Source organism: Haemorhous mexicanus, chromosome 2 (assembly GCF_027477595.1).
Source record: "Haemorhous mexicanus isolate bHaeMex1 chromosome 2, bHaeMex1.pri, whole genome shotgun sequence".
NCBI classification, from domain to species: Eukaryota; Metazoa; Chordata; class Aves; order Passeriformes; family Fringillidae; genus Haemorhous; species Haemorhous mexicanus.
Window position 1 is genome coordinate 118,541,428 of NC_082342.1, and position 19,638 is coordinate 118,561,065.

Below are 19,638 nucleotides of genomic sequence, written 5' to 3' on the forward strand. Positions count from 1 at the left end.
TTGTGCAGAGACAAAATAATTTTGGCTTTTTCACTCCCAGTGCACAAAATCTGGGGTCACACAGCTGCCCCAAGAGACTGCATAGCCTGGTGGCTGTGATTTTGCATCAGCCATAAATATGAATTACCAAAAGTATTTTATATTGCAGACACAGCCCCTGCAACAGGGCTGTTGCAAGAAAACCCATCAGGGAGCTGTTTATAATGACAAAGCAGGGGATGACTCTCATTTTGCTGTGCAGAGCACCGTTCAGCTGCTGCTGCAGGAAGCAGGAGATCTGCAGGATGCTCTGCCTGAGTGAATCACCTCAGCAGCTCCTCCCAGCAAAACTCCCATGGAACAGAGGGCAAGAAATTAAGGATGTTCCTCTGCTAATGGAGAGCAGCGGGGAAGCCCTCCTTGCCCTGCTTTCCAGCAGTCCCCCAGAGGTACAGAAGACCTTGCTAGGGCACAAAAACATAATTTAAATCTTCCTGTATTAGCACTAATGAGGCTGGCCCGTGCTCCTCCTCTTAAACAGACACTTAATTCAAGCTCTCATCAATAAAGCATTCCCAGGACACGGCACTTGGTGGCACGAAGCAGAGATTTTCACTCTTCTGCCTGTTGTGGGTAGAGAAAGAAATATCCCTTCCATGTACACAAGCACAAAGGCTATTCTCTCTCTGGCTAAGATGGAACAACTTGTATAAAAAATAGCATAATTTCATCAAAAAATCAAATGTAAACTCTGAAATATGGTCAAACTAAAGCTACGTATAGAGAAGGAAAATACATAAACACACCTTGAAGTATTTTAAATAGACTTTAAATACATCTGTCCTACTGTAAATTTTCTCTGGAACAACTTCTATATAAAACAGCATAATTTCACAAAAAAAAAAATCAAATGAAAACTCTGAAACATGGTCAAGCTAAAGCTACGTGTAGAGGAGTAAAATATATAAACACACCTTGAGGTATTTTAAAAAGATTTTAAATACAACTGTCCTACTGTAAATTTTCTCTCTCAAAGTACTATATACCCCTCCTTTTTTTTTTAGTGATGTTTGGCAGTGGTACAGCTTTAGTGTAGACAAAAAACACCTCCTCATGTTGGTTCATCAACCTTGATGTTTTCTTCTATTGAAGATATGTCTCTGCTTTTTACTGCAGATATTGATAGAGACAGAAAATTTTATATTTCAGAAAATATTTGCCGGATATCATGACAAATTTTTAATAAATGATTGTGGTTATTTCCTTCTTCAAATGAGCAGAAGGAAACTTTATCTCCTATGCTAGCTCATCAAAACTCATCATTACTTTACCAATTTAAACTGGTGAATACCATAGCTGAAAAACATTCCTCAATACTTCAAAGTTTTTGCAGGACTATTTACTTTCTTCCAAGTACTGATTTTTAAATTACACACTGGCTTTTAAAATAAGCTCCTTAGAAGGACTGCAAGCTGCTGCAGGTTGAATATACATTATATTTTATGAGGCAGAAATGTTGGTTTCCTCTGTATCTTAAAAACCTGAATAGAAGGATAATGTGCTGCCTAAAAATATTTCAGCCAATTTCTGAAATACTCCACAGTCTACTACTTACATTTTAGAGCTGGTAAATGCAGCCTTGCAAATCAATATTTTCTGAAAAACATTTCAATGTCACCTAATGATCTTTCTCCCTGTTTTCTTCATCAGGGAGATGGAGAGTGAAGATGCACATTATAACCCTTGGGCAATATTTTGTCTGACTTTTGATATCATTTTGTCTGTGAAAGATTGGCTCAAATTTGTTACACACTCAGCAGAAAATACAGAAGTAATTTGCCACCCTGTTGTGAATTTTAGTGTATTTTTCAGTAATGATGTCTGAGACAAACAGAAGTGTTTGGGCAGAAATTTTCTGGGCACCACAGTAAGGGGAGGACTTGGCACTTAGCAGGGATTTATACTCATCAAGGGGAAAATTTATGGCAAAACCTTTTGAAAGACACATTCAGTTAATTCCTCATTCCCATTCATATTATGAACTGCTTGTCAATAAATGCTAAGAGAATTTTTTTTTCTGCTGATGTACACAGAATCTGAGATATCTCATGTGAATGAGCTAGCTGGGCTAAGGTAATTCCAAGAGGCTGCAGGTGTTTTGCCTCACTTTGTGACAGCAAAAGTCCCTAGGTGAACAAGCAGGTACTTTCCAGTGCTCAAAGTTCACACAAACACAGTCATTTATACCAAGTTTCTTTTTTTTTTCTATGCCTGATCTACCAGGTTTTCAGAATGCCAAAGGACAGGTTTTAGCAATTAGAGAGATGGCAGCCAGGAAAAGTCTTACACAGCCTGTGTGAAAAAGGGATGGCAGTGGCACTTTTCCCAACCCAGACAGTGAGACACTCTTGGGAAAAGCCAGTGAAGGCCTGGAAGGATGAATTGTGTTGTCCTGTCCCTGATGTCACCTCTCTGTGGCAGCTGAGCATGGTCATAACTTCCCCTCATCAAATGGCACCGCGGCTGTGCTGGAAACTGTGGAGTTCACACCAAATTTGTATTTGTACCTCTTGCACCATGAGGTGAATCTGCACAAACATTTGAACACAGCTTTGAACAATGCCTTAGTCCTCAGGGGGGCCTGGAGTCATGGAATCATAAATCACAGAATGGTTTGGGCTGGAAGGGACCTCAAAGCCCACCCAGTGCCACCCCTGCCATGGCAGGGACACCTCCCACTGTGCCAGGCTGCTCCAGCCCCAGTGTCCAACCTGGCCTTGGGCACTGCCAGGGATCCAGGGGCAGCCCCAGCTGCTCTGGGAATTCCATCCCAGCCCCTGCCCACCCTGCCAGGGAACAATTCCTCATTGCCAAGATCCCACCCAGCCCTGCCCTCTGGCACTGGGAGCCATTCCCTGGGTGCTGTCCCTGCATCCCCTGGGAATTGTCTCCCTCCAGCTTTCCTGGGGCTCCTTCAGGCCCTGCAAGGCCACCCTGAGCTCAGCCCAAAGCTTCTCCTGTGCAGGTGAGCAATGCCAGCTGTGCCAGCCTTTCCTCCCAGCAGAGCTGCTCCAGCCCTCTGCCCATCCTGGAGCCTCCTCTGGGCTCTCTGCAGCAGCTCCAGCTCCTCCAGGGCTGGGCCAGGGCTGGGGCAGCTCTGCAGGTGGGAAATCACCTGAGGGGACAGAGGGACAGAGTCACCTCCCTTGACCTTCTGGCCATGCTCGATGAACTTTCCTCCTCCTAATGGAGGACCCAACATTTGGATCAAAGGAAATGCCTGGAGCTCAGTGGCCACCAACACTTGTTCCTGCATCCCAGAAATAGGACACTGATAAAAGGAGGAAAAATGCTGCTGGGGAAGTCCATGGGCACACACTCCAACCTCTTGAGAGAGATTTTTTTCTCTGCTTCATCTCTGAGGAAACCACAACCTTAGAATTTCTGAAGGGAAGAAAGAAATACCATTAGATAAAGCCACCAACTCCATTTTCTTCTGGAGTTCAAACATATCGATCACTATAAATGTTCTGCTCTGGGTCTTCTTCCATCTTCCCTGTTCAAATGTAGCACAGGTTATGTGTAAGGGATCTCCCAGGCAACAGGAGAATGCACTTCTATATCTGAGGTGCATAACCTCTAGGAAACTTGTCCTTTGATAAATCAGGATTTGAGTAGTGCTTGCAAAGGTGGTTGTGCAGCCCTTTCAGGAGTGCTTGATAAAAACCAGCCTGAGATCAATGCCCTGGTTGTTTGAATGCTCCCCTGAGAGGGGCAGAAGATTTTGATTCTTTCATCTGGACAAGTATTTGCCTCTCAATTCAGCAATTTTTTAGTAAACATTCCAACCACAACCTAAAGAAAACATGGCAGCCCCATTATTTTTTCTATGTTTATTTAATCTGTTTCACTATCTTTTATTAAAAATACCTGAAAAAAAATGATTTTAAGAAGTAGAATTCTTTACTTTGGTAGAAAATTTGGTAATTCCTTTTGCATTTTTTGGTTCAGCGAGAGAATAATATTCTAAAAAAGAAAAGGAAAGAACAAATATTTTTCAGGCCAAATACGCTTAGCAGGAATTAAATGCCAACTTGAACATTCATGCCTTGTACCATCTCTCTGATTAGAAATCAGTTTTACCTTAATTTGTTGTCCTACAAGTACTTCCCCTTCCTGCAATCTTAGTGAGAACTGTGACTTGAAACATTAAGAAGTAAGTGCCAGAGGCAGTTAAGGAAGCTCACAGTCCCTGTCACCACATCCCAGAAGCAAAGCTGGAGCCTCTTCCAGGTCTGTCCCATGACCTTTATTCAAGGCCCTTGCACCAGACCTTGAAAGATGCTGAGCTCTTTCCTGGCAATGTCACTGCTGGCAGCCCTGGAGAGGCTCAAGCTGGAAGTGCTGTGATTTCTGAAAAAAACTGCTTGATCCTTTTGTAGGGGTCTGCCAGTGAGGTCAGGTGTCTCTAGAAGCCAGGACTTCCCCTGCTTGTCATCTCTGCTTATGCACTGGGTGGCCAAAAAACGAGAAGGTGTTTTCAAAAATGTGATTTTTCCTGCTAAACAATGCTTTATGGCTGTCAGAGCTTTTTTGGGCTGCCTAAAAACAGAAGTTAGGCAAAATTAGGGAATAAAAAGCAGTTATATTTATTGAAGGGCCTTCAGGTACATTTTGGGCAGACAAAGCCCCCCAGGGGCTGCACCCAAACTGGATGATGGGTTACAGGTTTTCACACTTTTATAAGTTTGGTCCATTTGCATATTGGGGGTTAATATTCCAATTACAGCTTCATGTAATGAAGTCATTTACCACAAGTTTGCTCCCTCCAACTTACTTTTTTTTACATTTCTTAGGGCCTGAGGCAGTGAGGTGTCCTTGATTTCCAGGCCTGGAGAGGAATTGTTGTGTCTGACCAAATTGGGAAAGCAGCAGCTAGGACCATATATGGAGTTCAGAGCTATACACTAAAAAATTGCAGGATTAAAAAAAATATATGAAACATTAAACTATTTCATGTTAAAATATATGAAATATTTAAAAAATGTATGAAAATATTAAAATTTAAAAATATATTTAAAATCAGAAAGGCTAAAACCTAAAGCCATCAACCCCACCCTGCACACCTGCCAGTTGTGTTATTTCCATAACCAAGGCCGTGGCTTCAACTGCTCCCTCTTTCCCTCTCTCCCTCCAGTCCCACCTTTCATCCAACCTTTCGAGTTCCCTCGCTTCTCCATCGGGCAGAGAGTCTTCATCCCCTGCGTGGTGGTCTCGGGGGACCTGCCCATCACCATCACCTGGCAGAAGGACGGCCGGCCCATCCCCGCCAGCCTGGGCGTCACCATCGACAACATCGACTTCACCAGCTCCCTGAGGATCTCCAACCTGTCCCTGATGCACAATGGGAACTACACCTGCATAGCCAGGAACGATGCAGCAGCTGTGGAGCACCAGAGCCAATTAATTGTCAGAGGTGAGGAGGTGAAATTAGAAATTGGTGCTTTGAAAGGCGCCAATGAAGCGGGATTCATCGGTATTTTGTGGTGGTATCTGTTTGATGGGGTGGGGGTCCCAGTTACCGGGGTACCAGTGGTGGGTTTCTCTGGGTCTGGGTTGAAGGCACTTGAGATGGTGTTTCATGTTCAGACTCAGGTGTTTATTATTTCTTATCAGTAAAACAGTCTCACTGCTGTGAGTTCGGCAGCTTTTCATTAGAAGGCACAAAATGGCCAACAGTCTCTTGTTCCAAGGGCTTTTAAGACTAAACTACCCAATGAAGAACTGACACCTGGATTATTTTCCCTTTTACCCCAATAACTGATCCCAAAGAGCTGCCATGGGGACTTTTCTGCCCAATTACAAAATGCCATCCAACCCATGGAGAAGGAGGAAGAAGAAGCATGAAGAAGAAACCCAGGACCACACCCTGTGCCCTCCATCTTGCTTCCATCCACAACAGACTAAAAACCCCAAAACCTCAAATTCCCACCAAGTGATACACCTACACTGCTCTCTATAATCTATTTCACACTTTTGTGGATTCTGGTTTATCTTGACAGTCTAGGAAACTTTCTCCATGAATGAGGGTCAGGGCACCCCAGAGCAGACAGAGAAATATTCCTGGGTTTCCACAGATGAGAAGTGTGAAACAGAGGGGTGTGAGAATCAGTAAAATAGAAACTTCCACAGACATGGAAGGGTTTGATTTGCAGCCTTGGGAGAAGCGTGGATTGATGTAAAAATACAATAAATAGACATTAAGCAGAATAATCATAAATTTATATTTCTATAGTTGTAGGTAAGAATATGCCTTAAGTAAGTAAGAAACTGTACTGATAAGATGGTGAAGGGTTTATAATGCAGGGATGTGGGTGTATAGAATAAGCTAAGAGTTTAGAAGTTATAACAGAAGCCAATGTATGCATATGAGACAGAAGCCTATTGGATAAAAGTATCCAAAGTGCAGTAGAAGTGAGTAAAGGTGATAGGTTAGAAAAACAAAATAAACCCTGTGGCAACTGTCCATTGGGTTGGAAGGCTCTATATTGTCTTGTAACAAAAAATTTGTGACTACTCTTGAGCTATGGCCAAATGCTTGCTCCTTTAAAATCTCACAGCTTCTGAGACTGATGTTTATCTGAGCAATAAATTGTTCTTAGCCCCAAAATAGTCCCATCCCTTCATTAAAAGTGGTGACAATGATAGAGGGGAATATGGCAATCCCTCAGTCTGTGACAGGGAGCACAGAGAGCAATGAAGCACAGAAGGTAATGTGATTTTTCCTATCTAATAGTCTTGAAACTAATGAAAAACCCTGGAGTGTGTGGGGTGGGTGGGGCAGCTGCAGGAGTGACTTCCTGGGAAATGTTGTCATTGGGATCAGGCTTTTGAAACTGCATCAAACTATTCTCTGCTATTGTTTTACTGATGACACCCATTTTGTTATTTAGACCACTCTCTCCTACAACATTATGTCAGTGAAAAAACAGAATATTGATGTTGACTTCATGGGGAAAGGACTCTGCTGTTACCTTGCTCTTTTCCTGGTTTGTGTTTATTATGCAGTTAGCAGGATTAACACACTAATGATGACTTCACAACATTTTGCCTTGAAATAGATGTGAATATGCATTCAATAAGCAAATATTTTACATGGAAAAAAACTTTCTAGTCACACTTTACCCACATTTTTTAGAGATTATTCCTTGTGATATATTTTCAAACTTACTGTGCACAACTTCAACAAGAGCACATTGCTTCCTTTTCTTTTTAGGAGTTTTTCACAGTGTTTCAAATTTTTGTTTTTAAAAACTCAGTCAGACCCTTCCCTCTCCACCATCTCCTTCTTGCTACCAAGCCCCTGAGCATCTCAGAACAAGAACAATCCTAGAAGAAACCTCAGTAATTTCTGCCTGCTGCACAGCTCTACATTTTATATTTCCTCCTATAAGTTTGCCAAAATAAACCTTAAAATCTTAAGGGGACTTTTGCAATCTTTCCCAGGGTTTTTTCACACCCCAGATTCTAAAGAACTCTTTTAAGTCAAATGTTCCCACTGTTTTAATGTTATCCTTAAGGAATTATTCCCTAGTTTTCCAATATGTTTACTTTTTTTTAATGCTAGTATTCCCAAAACTCAGTGGTAAACAGATTCATTACTTTTCTACTACTTTTGATATAAATATTTCATTTTTTTTTTTAATTTCACTGATTTTAATCTTGCTTAAGATTATTCAGTACAGGTGTCTATTACTTTCCTCATTTATTTAGTAATTCTTAAATGAAGTGGTTTAATTAACTACATGCATTTAATTATTCCTTTCTAAGCTTTTCTGCTAGATTTTAACCCTATTCCTCACTCTAATAATGAGAGCTTTTCCTCACCTCCTCTTCTGCTGGAGAAGGGAAGGTTGAAAACCTCACATTGCTGCCTGTGTCTGCCCTGCTCAGAAAGGCTGCACCTAAAACCAGCTGGGATTTTTCCTGGTTTTCAGCTGTAATTCAGCTCTGGAAGTGATGGGAATGAAACTGCAGCAACCCTGTGTGGGTTCCTACAGGCATTTCTCACTCTCAGGGTGGTTTTACCAACTGAGAACAGGTTCTCTGCCACCACTTTCTGTCCTTGCTAGGCTGAGACCCGTAAGTGTAGGGATTTCTGCTCTGTGCAGGGATTTCTGCTTTTTTGTAGGGATTTCTGCCCTGTCCCCATTGATGGGGACAGGCCCTGCCATGCCCTCACTTCTCCTGGCTTTGACTGAGCTGCACTTTCCCTGTCTCCTGCTGTCTGTGGGTAATTCCTCCTCTGACCTCTGTTCCCAGGATACATCTGCCTCTTGCTGCCTTTTCAGGCATTAATCAGTTTTCCCCTCTTGTCCAGCAGAGGAGTTTGGGGAAGCCTGTCCCTGACCCCAACACCTCCATTTTCACCTCTACTTCCCCCTCAAATGCTTTCTGCTCTAATTACACTTCCTGAGGAGGTGTAAAAAACCATGGGCATGATAATGAGGAGCTTTCCACTCTCTTTTACCCAAGGCCCTGGAGAGCAATCCTGGATCCTGCAGTTTTTAGGAAGTTATGAAGGCTACATCATGTTCCCCTCCTTGTTTATCCTTCTGCCCATGTAATGCTCTGCAGAGCCTCCTTAAATCCTCTTCTCTCTCCTCTCTCTTGCTGTCACTTTAAATGATAATGTTTTAATCAGTTTTGGATGAGCATCTGAGATAACAGCTCTCACTCAAAGGGGAAATACCATGTCTGACCTGAATTCTCTGCCAAAACCCTACCCTGACCTCTTTCCCTTGCACTGAACTGCTTCAGCTGCCTCATCCCACAGAGGGCAGAGCTCAAACAGCCAAAGTGTCCCTGTGATCACTCCTCCTCTGTATCCCACCTGACCTGTGCACATTTCAATTCAGACTTGTTTTTCCTGCTGCCTGTTTATTCCCCAGGCTTTCTGATCTCTCCTCATCTTTTTGTTCATAGGTGCTGTATAACTGAAACATCATATTTTTCTAAATAATCTAAGTGGTTTATCTCCAAAATGCAGGGAGGAGTTGTGGTTTAATTCCTCTTGTTTCTAATCCCATTGTTTGAAGGTTTCTCAGCAGTGTGCTTGAAACTTAAATGTTGCTATCCTAAATGCTGGGAGATGTGTTCTGGTAAAATCCTATTTATACTGTGCATTTTGATTTGAGAGCAGACAGTGAATGGGAAAGGAAAATTAGGTGAAATATGACTGTTACCCACACAATTCCTTTTTTCTTATTTAGACTGTCCTTCTATTCATTTCAAAAGTAGACATTAAAATAGTGCAGGCCATTGTGTTTCCAAACTAAATGGGAATCCTCATCATTTTACAGTACATGGGTAGGACTAGAAGTAGAATGTAAAGACAAGACATTCCTAAGGTGAATGAAGAAGCACAGGCCAACTGCTCATTGCTTCATTTGAATTATTAGTCAACTCACAAACTTCTGCAGATTCCATACACAAACCCTAAATTCATCATCTTTACATCTTCAGATACATTTTCCTCAATATCTTCTGTCAGATCACATAGATCTGCTATTTTTTATCATCATATATTCCTGTTTAGTTTTAAGTCTATTAAATAGATTTCTTATATTTGTCCTACAAATATTATTTTTCATATCTGAGCTGCATTGCCATTTTGCCAGGGGTGTTAAACAGCAAAAGGAAAACAAGAACTGGTTGCTTAAATTCTGTGGGCACTTCATGGTAAATCTTCACACAGTTCCAATTATTTTGTGCTTTATAAAAGCAACCAAGTGGTGATGAGGAGCCCCAAAAACACCTGGCCAGCCAGGCTGGATTCTCCCTGTGTTAAATATCAGAGGAAGAGGATGGCCAGCTTCCACAGCTTCACACAGGAAGTGGAAGGCAGCAGCTGAGAGAAAGTGAGACAATAAAGCTTTGGAGCATCTGGGTGAGATCATCTCAGGGCAATCTCATCTCTCTCTGCCATGAGACCCTTGGTGAGGACCTAGAAATGAGACAGAGCCAAATGCTCTGGACATGGGGCTGTCAGTGCACCTCTCCACAAATTACTGGCTAATTTTAGACTAATTGAAAGGGGGGAAAACGCCTCCAGTAGAGCTGAGCTCTGCAAACTTCATATTAAGAGGTGACTGATAAGAAATATTGGGTGTAATACCAGAGAATCTAAACAGGCAAAACCTCCTGCCAGCAGAAGAATTCTTCCAACTGGGATCTCTCTCCGAGCACGAGATACAAATCCACAGAAAAGCAGGCTTGATTAGTCCCAATGTTTATGGAATGTCTTTTGAAAGCTCAGTAGGAAGTGGAAGTGAGTGAGAACAGGGCTTCCCTCTCAAATTTGTAGACTCTGCCAGATCCTGTTCTGCAGATCTTCTGGAAATGCATTAAAAACTTGGCAGCTAGAAGGGCTTGTGAAAACTTCGCAAATTATTATTATTATTATTATTATTTTTATTTATTTATTTATTTATTTATTTATTGGCACACTTGGTTTGCTAGTCATTTGCTAGCCAATAAGAAAAAGGAAAGGATAGGATCCTGTCACAAGAGCCATAGATAGAAATGAGGAAAATATCTTCTCTGTCAGCTACTTAAATCATCACAAGGAATTAATCAAGACTTTACTCATTAAGGCTGTCATCTAAGAGTGATTAAAAATCTATATACACTTTATCATGTGTTATTCATTTCTGTAGAGTTTCCTAAAATGAAGTACTTATGAAATAAAAAGCAGTGAAAAGAATTCTAATGGGTAACCAAAAGAAAAAAACTGATAAATGTATTATGAGTTCAAAATTTTTCTGATACTACCAGGAAGGGGAATTCAAAGATAGTAGTGGCTGCATAAATCATGATTCTATATGTGCTGTTAGTGAACACATCACAAGTTTAAATTGAAATAAGGTCTTTAGATACCTAATACCCCCCCTAATGCATTTAGTGCATTAAATGTGTTTTCATTTTGCACTTGCCAGGGGTGTTGAATATAATTAGATAGGCCCACAATGAGGAGTCCCTGAATTTTCCAGATGGTAAGAGAGTTTCCACCTTTTTGGTGATGTTTGGTGGTGGTGCTGGGGTCATGCAGCAAAAACAGTTTGGGACAGAAAAGCAGGGAGGGAAGACTTAAGGCCAGAGCTGGTGTCTCAACTCATTTACTTTCTTTGCTGGTGTTTACACTGTGGCTTTGAAGATGACTCCTAAAAGATTCACTTATTTAGTGTATTCATTAGACAAAGCTGATCGACACAAACCACTAGGCACGGTGTCATTTTGCAAAAGTTCATCTTTTTTCTTGAACTGCAGAGCAAATGGTTTCACTAAACCAGCTAAATGGACCCCTTAGGTCCAATGACCACATTTAATAACTGCTCATCTTTGCTAAAGCACAGTGTTTAATGATCTCATTCATTAATACATCAAGGCTTGCTTTGGCTGATTAAATTTCCTCCATCATTTTGACAGTGGGATCCAAATGTGAAGTACAAATATTCCATGTAAAAATGAAACACTGCATTCCAGGCTGATGCCACAGATTATTTCTTAACTCACTCCAGCAGCCCACCAGAGGAGCTCGTGTCAGGAGCCTTCAGAATTGCTCTCCAGAGGGGTTCACTGATCTCTGGGAGCCAGAAGTGCTCGAAGGGATTTGAAGTCTGGGAAGGAATGTGTGAGTTTGGCACCTGGTTCCTGGCAGGTCAGGAGGGATTCCTGCATGTGCACAGAGCAGATTGAAACCAGGGAGGGGATGTGGGACCACAGGGATCTCGTGATGTTGAACCTCACCAAGTGCTGGTGCTGCACCTGGGTCAGGGCAATCCCCAGGATACATCCAGGCTGGGTATGAAAAGATGGAGCAGCCCTGGGAGAAGGATTTGGGAGTGCTGAAACCTGTTCTGATTGCTTCATCCTTTGTTTCCCCTCAGTGAGAGCCTGAGACTGATAACCATAATATTGAAAATACCTTTTTTGGGTATTTTAACTCCTTTTACCCTTCATTTTTTAACCTTTTGCCTCATTTGACTTCAGCCATTAAAGAATTGGCATTTGTCAACTTATGTCTCTTACTCAAAATAATTCAACAGCTCATTTCTCATCACAGCCGTGTGGGCTGCATTGAATGAAGGCCTTCCAGAAACTCACTGTTAAAGCAATTTTGAATGCCCTCCTTCACAGTCTCAAGGAACTGTGCTCCTGAGATAAGGAGGGTGATAAAAGTAGAACTGTTCAGTCACATTCATGAGTAATTTCAGAGAGTTTCTGAAATTGTTTACTTTTTTCTATTAACTCAAACATATCAGACAAATTACCTTGGTTAAACTCTTGCTAAGCATATTTTCTTTAAGGGCTAATGATCTCCTGAAAGATAATGAAAAAGTGAATGTAGGTTTATAATCTAAACCTAAGAATCAAAATCTAGAACAAGTTTTTTTAACAGCACTGTGTTCTGAACTATGGCAGCACATAGCAGAGAACAAGTTATTAAACTGAAATAAAATTGAGAAGCAAACGAGCAAGGAGAAAAAAAATGCAAAGGTCTGCTCTGTTTGCTTTTTCATCATTTATATAAGAAGAAAAATCCTCTGGCTTTACCTAGACAGCAACACAGAAAAAAACTGAAAGCTCAATAAATGACTAAGTTTTATTTTGTTGTAGCATCTCTTCAGATTTCTATTGGCAGGTTAAGACTAAGTGGCAAGGGTTTGCCTTCAAAACCAGAGCAGCAGTTGGCATTTTTATAACCAGACCTAAAGAATGGCCAAAGCTCTACTAAACATAGAAACTGTTTCTATTACTGGGTGTGGGCTGAGTTTTTTCAAGTAAGTTTTGTCTATGGATCCAAAGAAGGAAATTCTCTGATATCTGATGACACACCTGGTCCTGGAGCTACAGAGCAAAATTTAATTTTGGCAGTCACCATTCTAGTATTGTTCTCTACTGAAAGTAATAATTAGAATTGAGAATAACAATAATATCTGAGCAAAAACTTAGGTTTTATATATAACCAAAATTACAGTGATATAAATGTGATGAAAAGCTTTTTTCAGTGCTTGTCAGTGTTAAAGGCACAACATATCATGGGTATCTCTGTGAGTTCTTAAAAGATGTGGAAGGATGTGGCAGAATTTCCACCAAAAAGCCCAAAGAATATTTCCACTTGGCATCCATCCTGTTTTTCTTTCTATATGTGCCCAATGGGATGACACAAAAATTGTGTTTCAGCAGATAACTTTAATGCAAATAGTATTTTAAAGACTGATTGCATTTTTTCTATACTAAGCAGTCTTGCTTAACTTTTTCCAGAACTCTCTGCATATGCCTGCTCATTTAATAAAACTATTTCCCAAAAAATTAGCATTTCTTGCCAGTGTCATCCATAGCAAATTAAGAATATAAAAAAATGTTTTTCAAAGAGAAGTGAAATAAAACAAATTGCAGAAATTTTGTATTGGAAGACAGATTTTAAAAGACATTCTGCTCTTCACCCTCTTCAGTGGTAGAGGAGAACAGTAATTATCAGTCACTCCATTGCATCTTTTGTCATCATTTACCTGTAAGAATGGTGGCTTTATTTGGTTTTACCTGTAAGAATGGTGGGTTCATGTTATGCTTTGGTTTCTTATCCCTCTTTCTGGATAAGCACATTGTAATTGATTTTTCAGAAGATGCAAACACAAATTTACTCACAGCTACTCAGGTGAAACAAGCTGATGCCTCCATGCAAGTCGTACAAAATCAAATCTATTTGTGCAACTAACTGTGCTTTTTAACTGCCTTGGAAAAGACCTCATTGTGTGTTTGGGGATGAAACAAACACAGGACAGTGAGAGTGAAAGGAGCTACTGGAGCAAATGTTTTCTCTGAGCAGATAATTATAACAGGATGAGTGATTGCCCAGAGCTGTTGCTGCTGGGATTTCATGTTCAAAGTTTACCTATTGTGAATTAACATAACCTACAACAAATGTTTCTCAGCGTGGCAGCCATTTGGAAAGCCAAAGTGTTTGTCAGCAGTAAATATATTTTCTAGTACAGAGGTATCTCTTGCCTCTATCACTGCTGGTTCCTTCTGTTTCTTGTAGCTGTGTTACAAAGAGCATTTCTGTAGTTAGGCAATAAACAGTTTGCATTTTGGCCATAGTGAGGAAAAGGTCCAGTTAGGGGGATGTCCTGGTTTGAACACACAGGTGTCTGCTGAGGAAGGCAGGAACCTCCCCTGAAATGGAAAAGGTAAACCCCCTCCTCTGAATTATTAAAATCTTGAAATTAAGGGGCTCTCAGGCAAAGATATGGAAATAGGAATAACAGTTCTTTATTAGGAAAATTTAAAAGAAATACAAATGTAATAGTACAAAAGGAAAAACCACTGCCAGAGTCAGAGCATGCCCTGGCCCCCTGTGTGTCAGGGTGGTGGCACAGTCCCATCCCAGGGGGGCTCAGGGTGGTGGCACAGTCCCATCCCAGGGGGGCTCAGGGTGGTGGCACAGTCCCATCCCAGGGGGCTCAGGGTGGTGGCACAGCCCCATCCCAGGGGGGCTCAGGGTGGTGGCACAGTCCCATCCCAGGGGGGCTCAGGGTGGTGGCACAGTCCCATCCCAGGGGGCTCAGGGTGGTGGCACAGTCCCATCCCAGGGGGCTCAGGGTGGTGGCACAGTCCCATCCCAGGGTGGCTCAGGGTGGTGGCACAGTCCCATCCCAGGGGGGCTCAGCCCTCCTGCAGTGCCAGCTGTGCTTCTGCTGGAGCAGGGATCCTGCACAAGGGGGGAGTTTTCCTCTGCAGCTCCAGGGCTGCTGGAGATGGGCCTGCTCTCCCTCTGGGAATGCAGGGCAGGAGAAAGCTGCTCCTCTGGGAATGCAGTGGGCAAAGGCTGCTGGGCTGTTCCCAGCTCAGATTGGATCCAGGTAGGAATGCTTGGCTCCTCCCCTGGGTGGAGCATCTCCCCATGGGATGGTGGAATTTGATCAGCCCTGCAGGGACACAAGGTGGCCATGGACAGCAGAGATCTCCTGCAGGGAGGATGGGCTGTGGGAGAGATAAAGAACAAACTGCCCCATGGACAGCAGAGAACTACCCCAGCTCTGATGGATGGAGATAGAACACACACCCCCACCCTAAAACAGGGGATTATTTTCCTTCTAGAGGACTGTTGTCCTTTTTTAAAAAGCAGCTCTATCTATGAAAGTGGGAAGAGAAAGCTGGAGGGGAGTCTGGACTGTGAAGGCACAGGGAGGAAGGCTCCAGCTGTTGTGAGGAGGGGTCTCTGAACCTGCAGAGAGAATTTCCACAGACTCTGAGACTCTGAGCTGTCTTGCACTCACCAACACTGGCAACTCCTGTTTCTCCTTCAGGAAAACTTGGGACACTCTGGCACAATGAGAGCAAATATTTGCATGAATTATGAGAGTGTTTACACTGAAAAAAACTTGAGGGTCATCTATTAGAGCATTGGTGCTTCTGCTGTGTTTCTGCTGCACAGATTTTCTTGATGGATAATTAGTCCCACATTACTGGGCATTAATAACTATTTCAGGCCCCAGGGAAAATATTTACAGTGCTGAGGTCCCCCTCTGTGCTCCCTTGCATTTTCTTGTGCTAAAACCTTTTACCAGACGTTCTTTCTTAATTTCTGGCACTTCTAGAGAGGCAGCTCAGGGGTGGATCAGAACAAGAATGGATGGTTGGGTCCTTTGTTCTATCTTCCTCAATTTTCAGACAAATTCAGCACTGCCTGGACCTGGGGAATCCATGAGGCTTCAAATTTTCCAGTGGGATGAGGAGAGCAAGGAACTATTAGGATTTCTCCTGTGTTGCCTTGGAACTATGTGTGTTGCTGAAAAAGGAAAAAAAAAAAAAAAGGCAAAAATAAAAGGCAAAAAAAAAATCATTTGAGCAGAAAAAAGTTTGTCACATCTTCAGTCACTCTCTGTGGCCCTGTGAGAAATGACATACTGAAAAATATGTAAAATAAAAGCACAATTAATTGACTTCTTTTGTTCTTGGATATTTACACTTCCGTGCTCTGAACCAAAGAGCAGAGGGTCAACAAAATACTGTGACTTTGATTGACCATAATACAACCAGTAACCACATTTAATATTCAAAATTTTCATGGGATTTTCCACAGTCTTCACAACTTTCAGCCTCTTTTCCATGATTTTGTCAAATGTTTAGGCTTTGCTGAGACTTGGACATTTAGAATCAGGTTTTCATGTCAAATTTTTGGACCTAACATTGTCACAAGATATTTTCTTCATTGTGTACCAGTATTTGGAACATGTAGAGCTTTTCCTTGAGATAAGCAGCTCTTATTTTATTTATGTATAAATAGGTATGTGTGGAAGACTCACTGCAGTTGTTTTATGCTACTTTGGGATGTTCAATAATATGTGTACATTGATGCACTGAAATAAGATTTATCAACTTACTGCAAGCAAATTGTGTTGAAGCTCTCTCTGGCTGGTCGAAAGGCAAAGTCCCATCAGAAGTTATGATTCAAAGACTCTCATTTTAATATTAAGTGATTTGATTGCTAATAAAAGCATTATTTGCTATGGTTATTTATATCAAATAATTTAATTCTTTTTTTCTAAAGTTTGCTAGTTCACTATTATGAAAAAGCAAACAGAAAAATTCCATTGTTCTTAGACATCTGACAAACCTACCTTTGGTAGAAAGCATTTATTTTCTGTCTACAATAATATGATTTATCTATTACTCAATTTTTTACCTCTCCCATGGAGAGGTCTTATAAACTTATTTTGGTGTCCTGTAAAGACCAGTGTTTTTGTTATGCCTGTCAAAAAATACATTGAGGTTGTGCACAGAAAGTGAATTATCTGGTATACCCAACCTTAGTGAGTGTGTTACTGGACCAGCAAAAAACTGGTTTTAATTTTTGCTTTTCACTATGAAGTGTTATAATTCTGCATGTGACTGCTCTGCCATTTTGAGACACCCAATAAATTGCCAATGAATTGCTGGAATTCTGATGTCTCCCTTTGCTCCCTTCCCACAGTGCCCCCCAGGTTTGTGGTCCAGCCCAGCGACCAGGACGGGATCTATGGCAAAGCCGTCATCCTCAACTGCTCTGCCGAGGGCTATCCCGTTCCTACCATTGTCTGGAAGTACTCTAAAGGTAGGATTCCTGTGGGGAACACTGGGGACAAGCTAATTCTGCCTTAATAACATCCCACTCACCCCTAAGTTGCTGTTTTAATCTCTAAGTTGCCAGGGAGCAGCAGGGTCCAATGAGGGGCATACCAGTCGTGTTTTATTCCTCATAAATCATCTCCCCCAGTAACTGATTCTTTGCTTTTTTTTGCCAAGGTTGGGATTAAATGTGTGAGAGGGTATTTCATGTTTGGATTCAGATGTTTATTAGTTATTATCTCTGTTACAGTCTCACAAACCCTGAGTTGTGCAGCATTCTAACAAAGTAAAAATGGAGCTCCATCTCTCTCTCCAAGGCCTTTGAAGGACAAACTGTCCAACTGAGAAATGGCACCTAAATTATTTTCACTTTTAACCCAATACCCAACCACCCGTGCCCTCAATGGGAACTTTTTTATCCAATGACACAAAGCCACCCAAACCCATGGAGAAGGAGGAGAAGAAGAAGGAGCAGCCTCCACCCTAAAACCTCCATCTTGCTTTCTATCTATTACTGTATTCTAAATCCTTAAACTCTGAGTTTCCTACCCTGTGATATCACACTCTTCAATTCAAACTCCACACCCACAATCCCAGATCTGTCATTCCATTCTGGAAGCTTCCCCAGGCCCTCAGGTGAATGCAGTGTTCTCTTGGGGGTCAGTGCCTGGCAGTACTGAAAGTCTCAAATTCTCAGCAGCCAGGATTCCAACAGCCCAGCACAAAGTGCTGGTCACTGTCCCACACAAGGCTGAGCTGGATGGACTTTTGTTCTCCCCTGGAGATGTCCTGGCTGTGCCTGTGAGCCTGTGTCAGCTCAGCAGGCAAGGGAGGAAAGGGATGGCTGGGGGAGAACAGACACAGCTTTAATTGAAACAACCAACAAGGTTCACCAGCAGCAACTGGCTGCTTCCCCCCCCCACTTCAAAATTTGTGATAACATGGCCAATCACATCTTTTCAGCAAAGAAGGAAGGTCACGTAGCATTAGCATAAGCAGTAATTCAGTATGAGTTTTACATAATGTTTGAACATTTTCTCCTCGTGTAACAGAGCATTAAAAGTGGCCCCACTTGACCCTCAGTAACCATAGGAAATTGACTGCTTTTTAGTTAAAATGTGCTGCTTGATAGATTGCATCTTCTGGGCAGCTGCCTTCTGGTAGGTTTTAGCAAAAAAACACTTTCTGCAAACTCTGTACCCAATCTAAATGAGTTACCTCCTTAAAAACAAAACAAGGTGCTGTTGAGAAGAAATCTTTATGCAATGCTCCATGTAATTTTTGGTCTTCTTAGGATCTAATTGTAAATATTCAAATTGTATTTGAAGAAAAAAGGGTGAGAGAAAAGTTCATGTTAAAGACTATTTGTGCTCTTATTGATAAATTAGGGTTTGTTGCAAGAAGGGTGCAGAGTTCCAAATTCCATTAATCCCAGAGGTATGTGGGATTTTAGTCCTGAATAAAAAACACAAAGAAGTAATTCTGGTTTATTCTGTTTGTGTGCTGAAGGAGCACAAGCCAAGCTAGATGAGTTGTAATTAACTGTGAGGAGATAAATAACCCATCTTGGAATGGTAGAATCATGGAGAAGTTGGATAAATCCCCTTTCAGACTCATCCTAGCAGATGTATGGGATAAGATTCTCTCCTGCTCAGGAAGGACTTTGGCTGCAACAGCACTAAAAATGTGTGTGCAGATTAAGAAAACACTGCAAACTGCTGCACAAAATATTTTCCAGTTTTTCCAGTAGCTGTCCTCAGGAGTATCAGCCCTTTCCCTTCTGTGAACACCTAGTTTTTCCCACAATTTTTCATGTGAAGAAACACATGAAGTGAGCGGGCAACCAATGGCAGGCATCTAGAGTTAGTAAAGCATAAATGTACATTCCAGTTAAATGACAAGAAAAATTTCTTGCTTAAGAAAAAAACTGACAAAAAGAGAAGTGGGACATGCATGGGACTAAAATAGGTGAAAAATCAACAATGGCAACTGATTTTTTCTGAAAACATTATCATTTTAACATTTTTAAGTTCATAGTATTGGTCACCAGGCCTTCAGTGTAGCCATAAGTTCCCAAAGCAAATTATTCTAGGACTAGAAGTGGTTTTGATATGCATGTCTGGTTTTTTTGGTTTTTTTTAATATTCTAGATGTTGTATTAATTCTAGTTCACCATGTTACACTAAATAATTCCCCAAAATATTTATTCACTATATTTCCTTCTGGATTCACTCAGCCAACTGTTTATAGTGATTAATGCTGACAGATATTAACTTTTGGTACAGAAAGTGGTGTAAGAGAATTCCATTGAAGAAGAGCACATTTTGACTTCCCTGAAAAATCCCATGTCCTGCTGCCAAAGTAGGTTGTAAACCCCTTTTTTACAAGAAATGTGTCTTAATATACATTTAGGGAGTCTTTAATGTTGGAGGAACCTGAACTAATGACAGTACAGCAGGATCCTGCTTCCTGTTCCCTAAATTACCC

The 19,638-nt window shown here is 41.5% G+C and overlaps 1 protein-coding gene across 1 annotated transcript in view; it reads left to right on the top strand.

Annotated features, from left to right (window-relative positions):
* DSCAM (DS cell adhesion molecule) overlaps positions 1-19,638 on the top strand; it is a 498,888-nt gene that overhangs the window by 285,050 nt on the left and 194,200 nt on the right. Inside the window, exons 9-10 of the mRNA XM_059840105.1 lie at positions 5,177-5,455; positions 17,018-17,137. Of these exons, the coding sequence (XP_059696088.1) occupies positions 5,177-5,455; positions 17,018-17,137 (399 nt within the window). The remainder of the gene's footprint in view (positions 1-5,176; positions 5,456-17,017; positions 17,138-19,638) is intronic.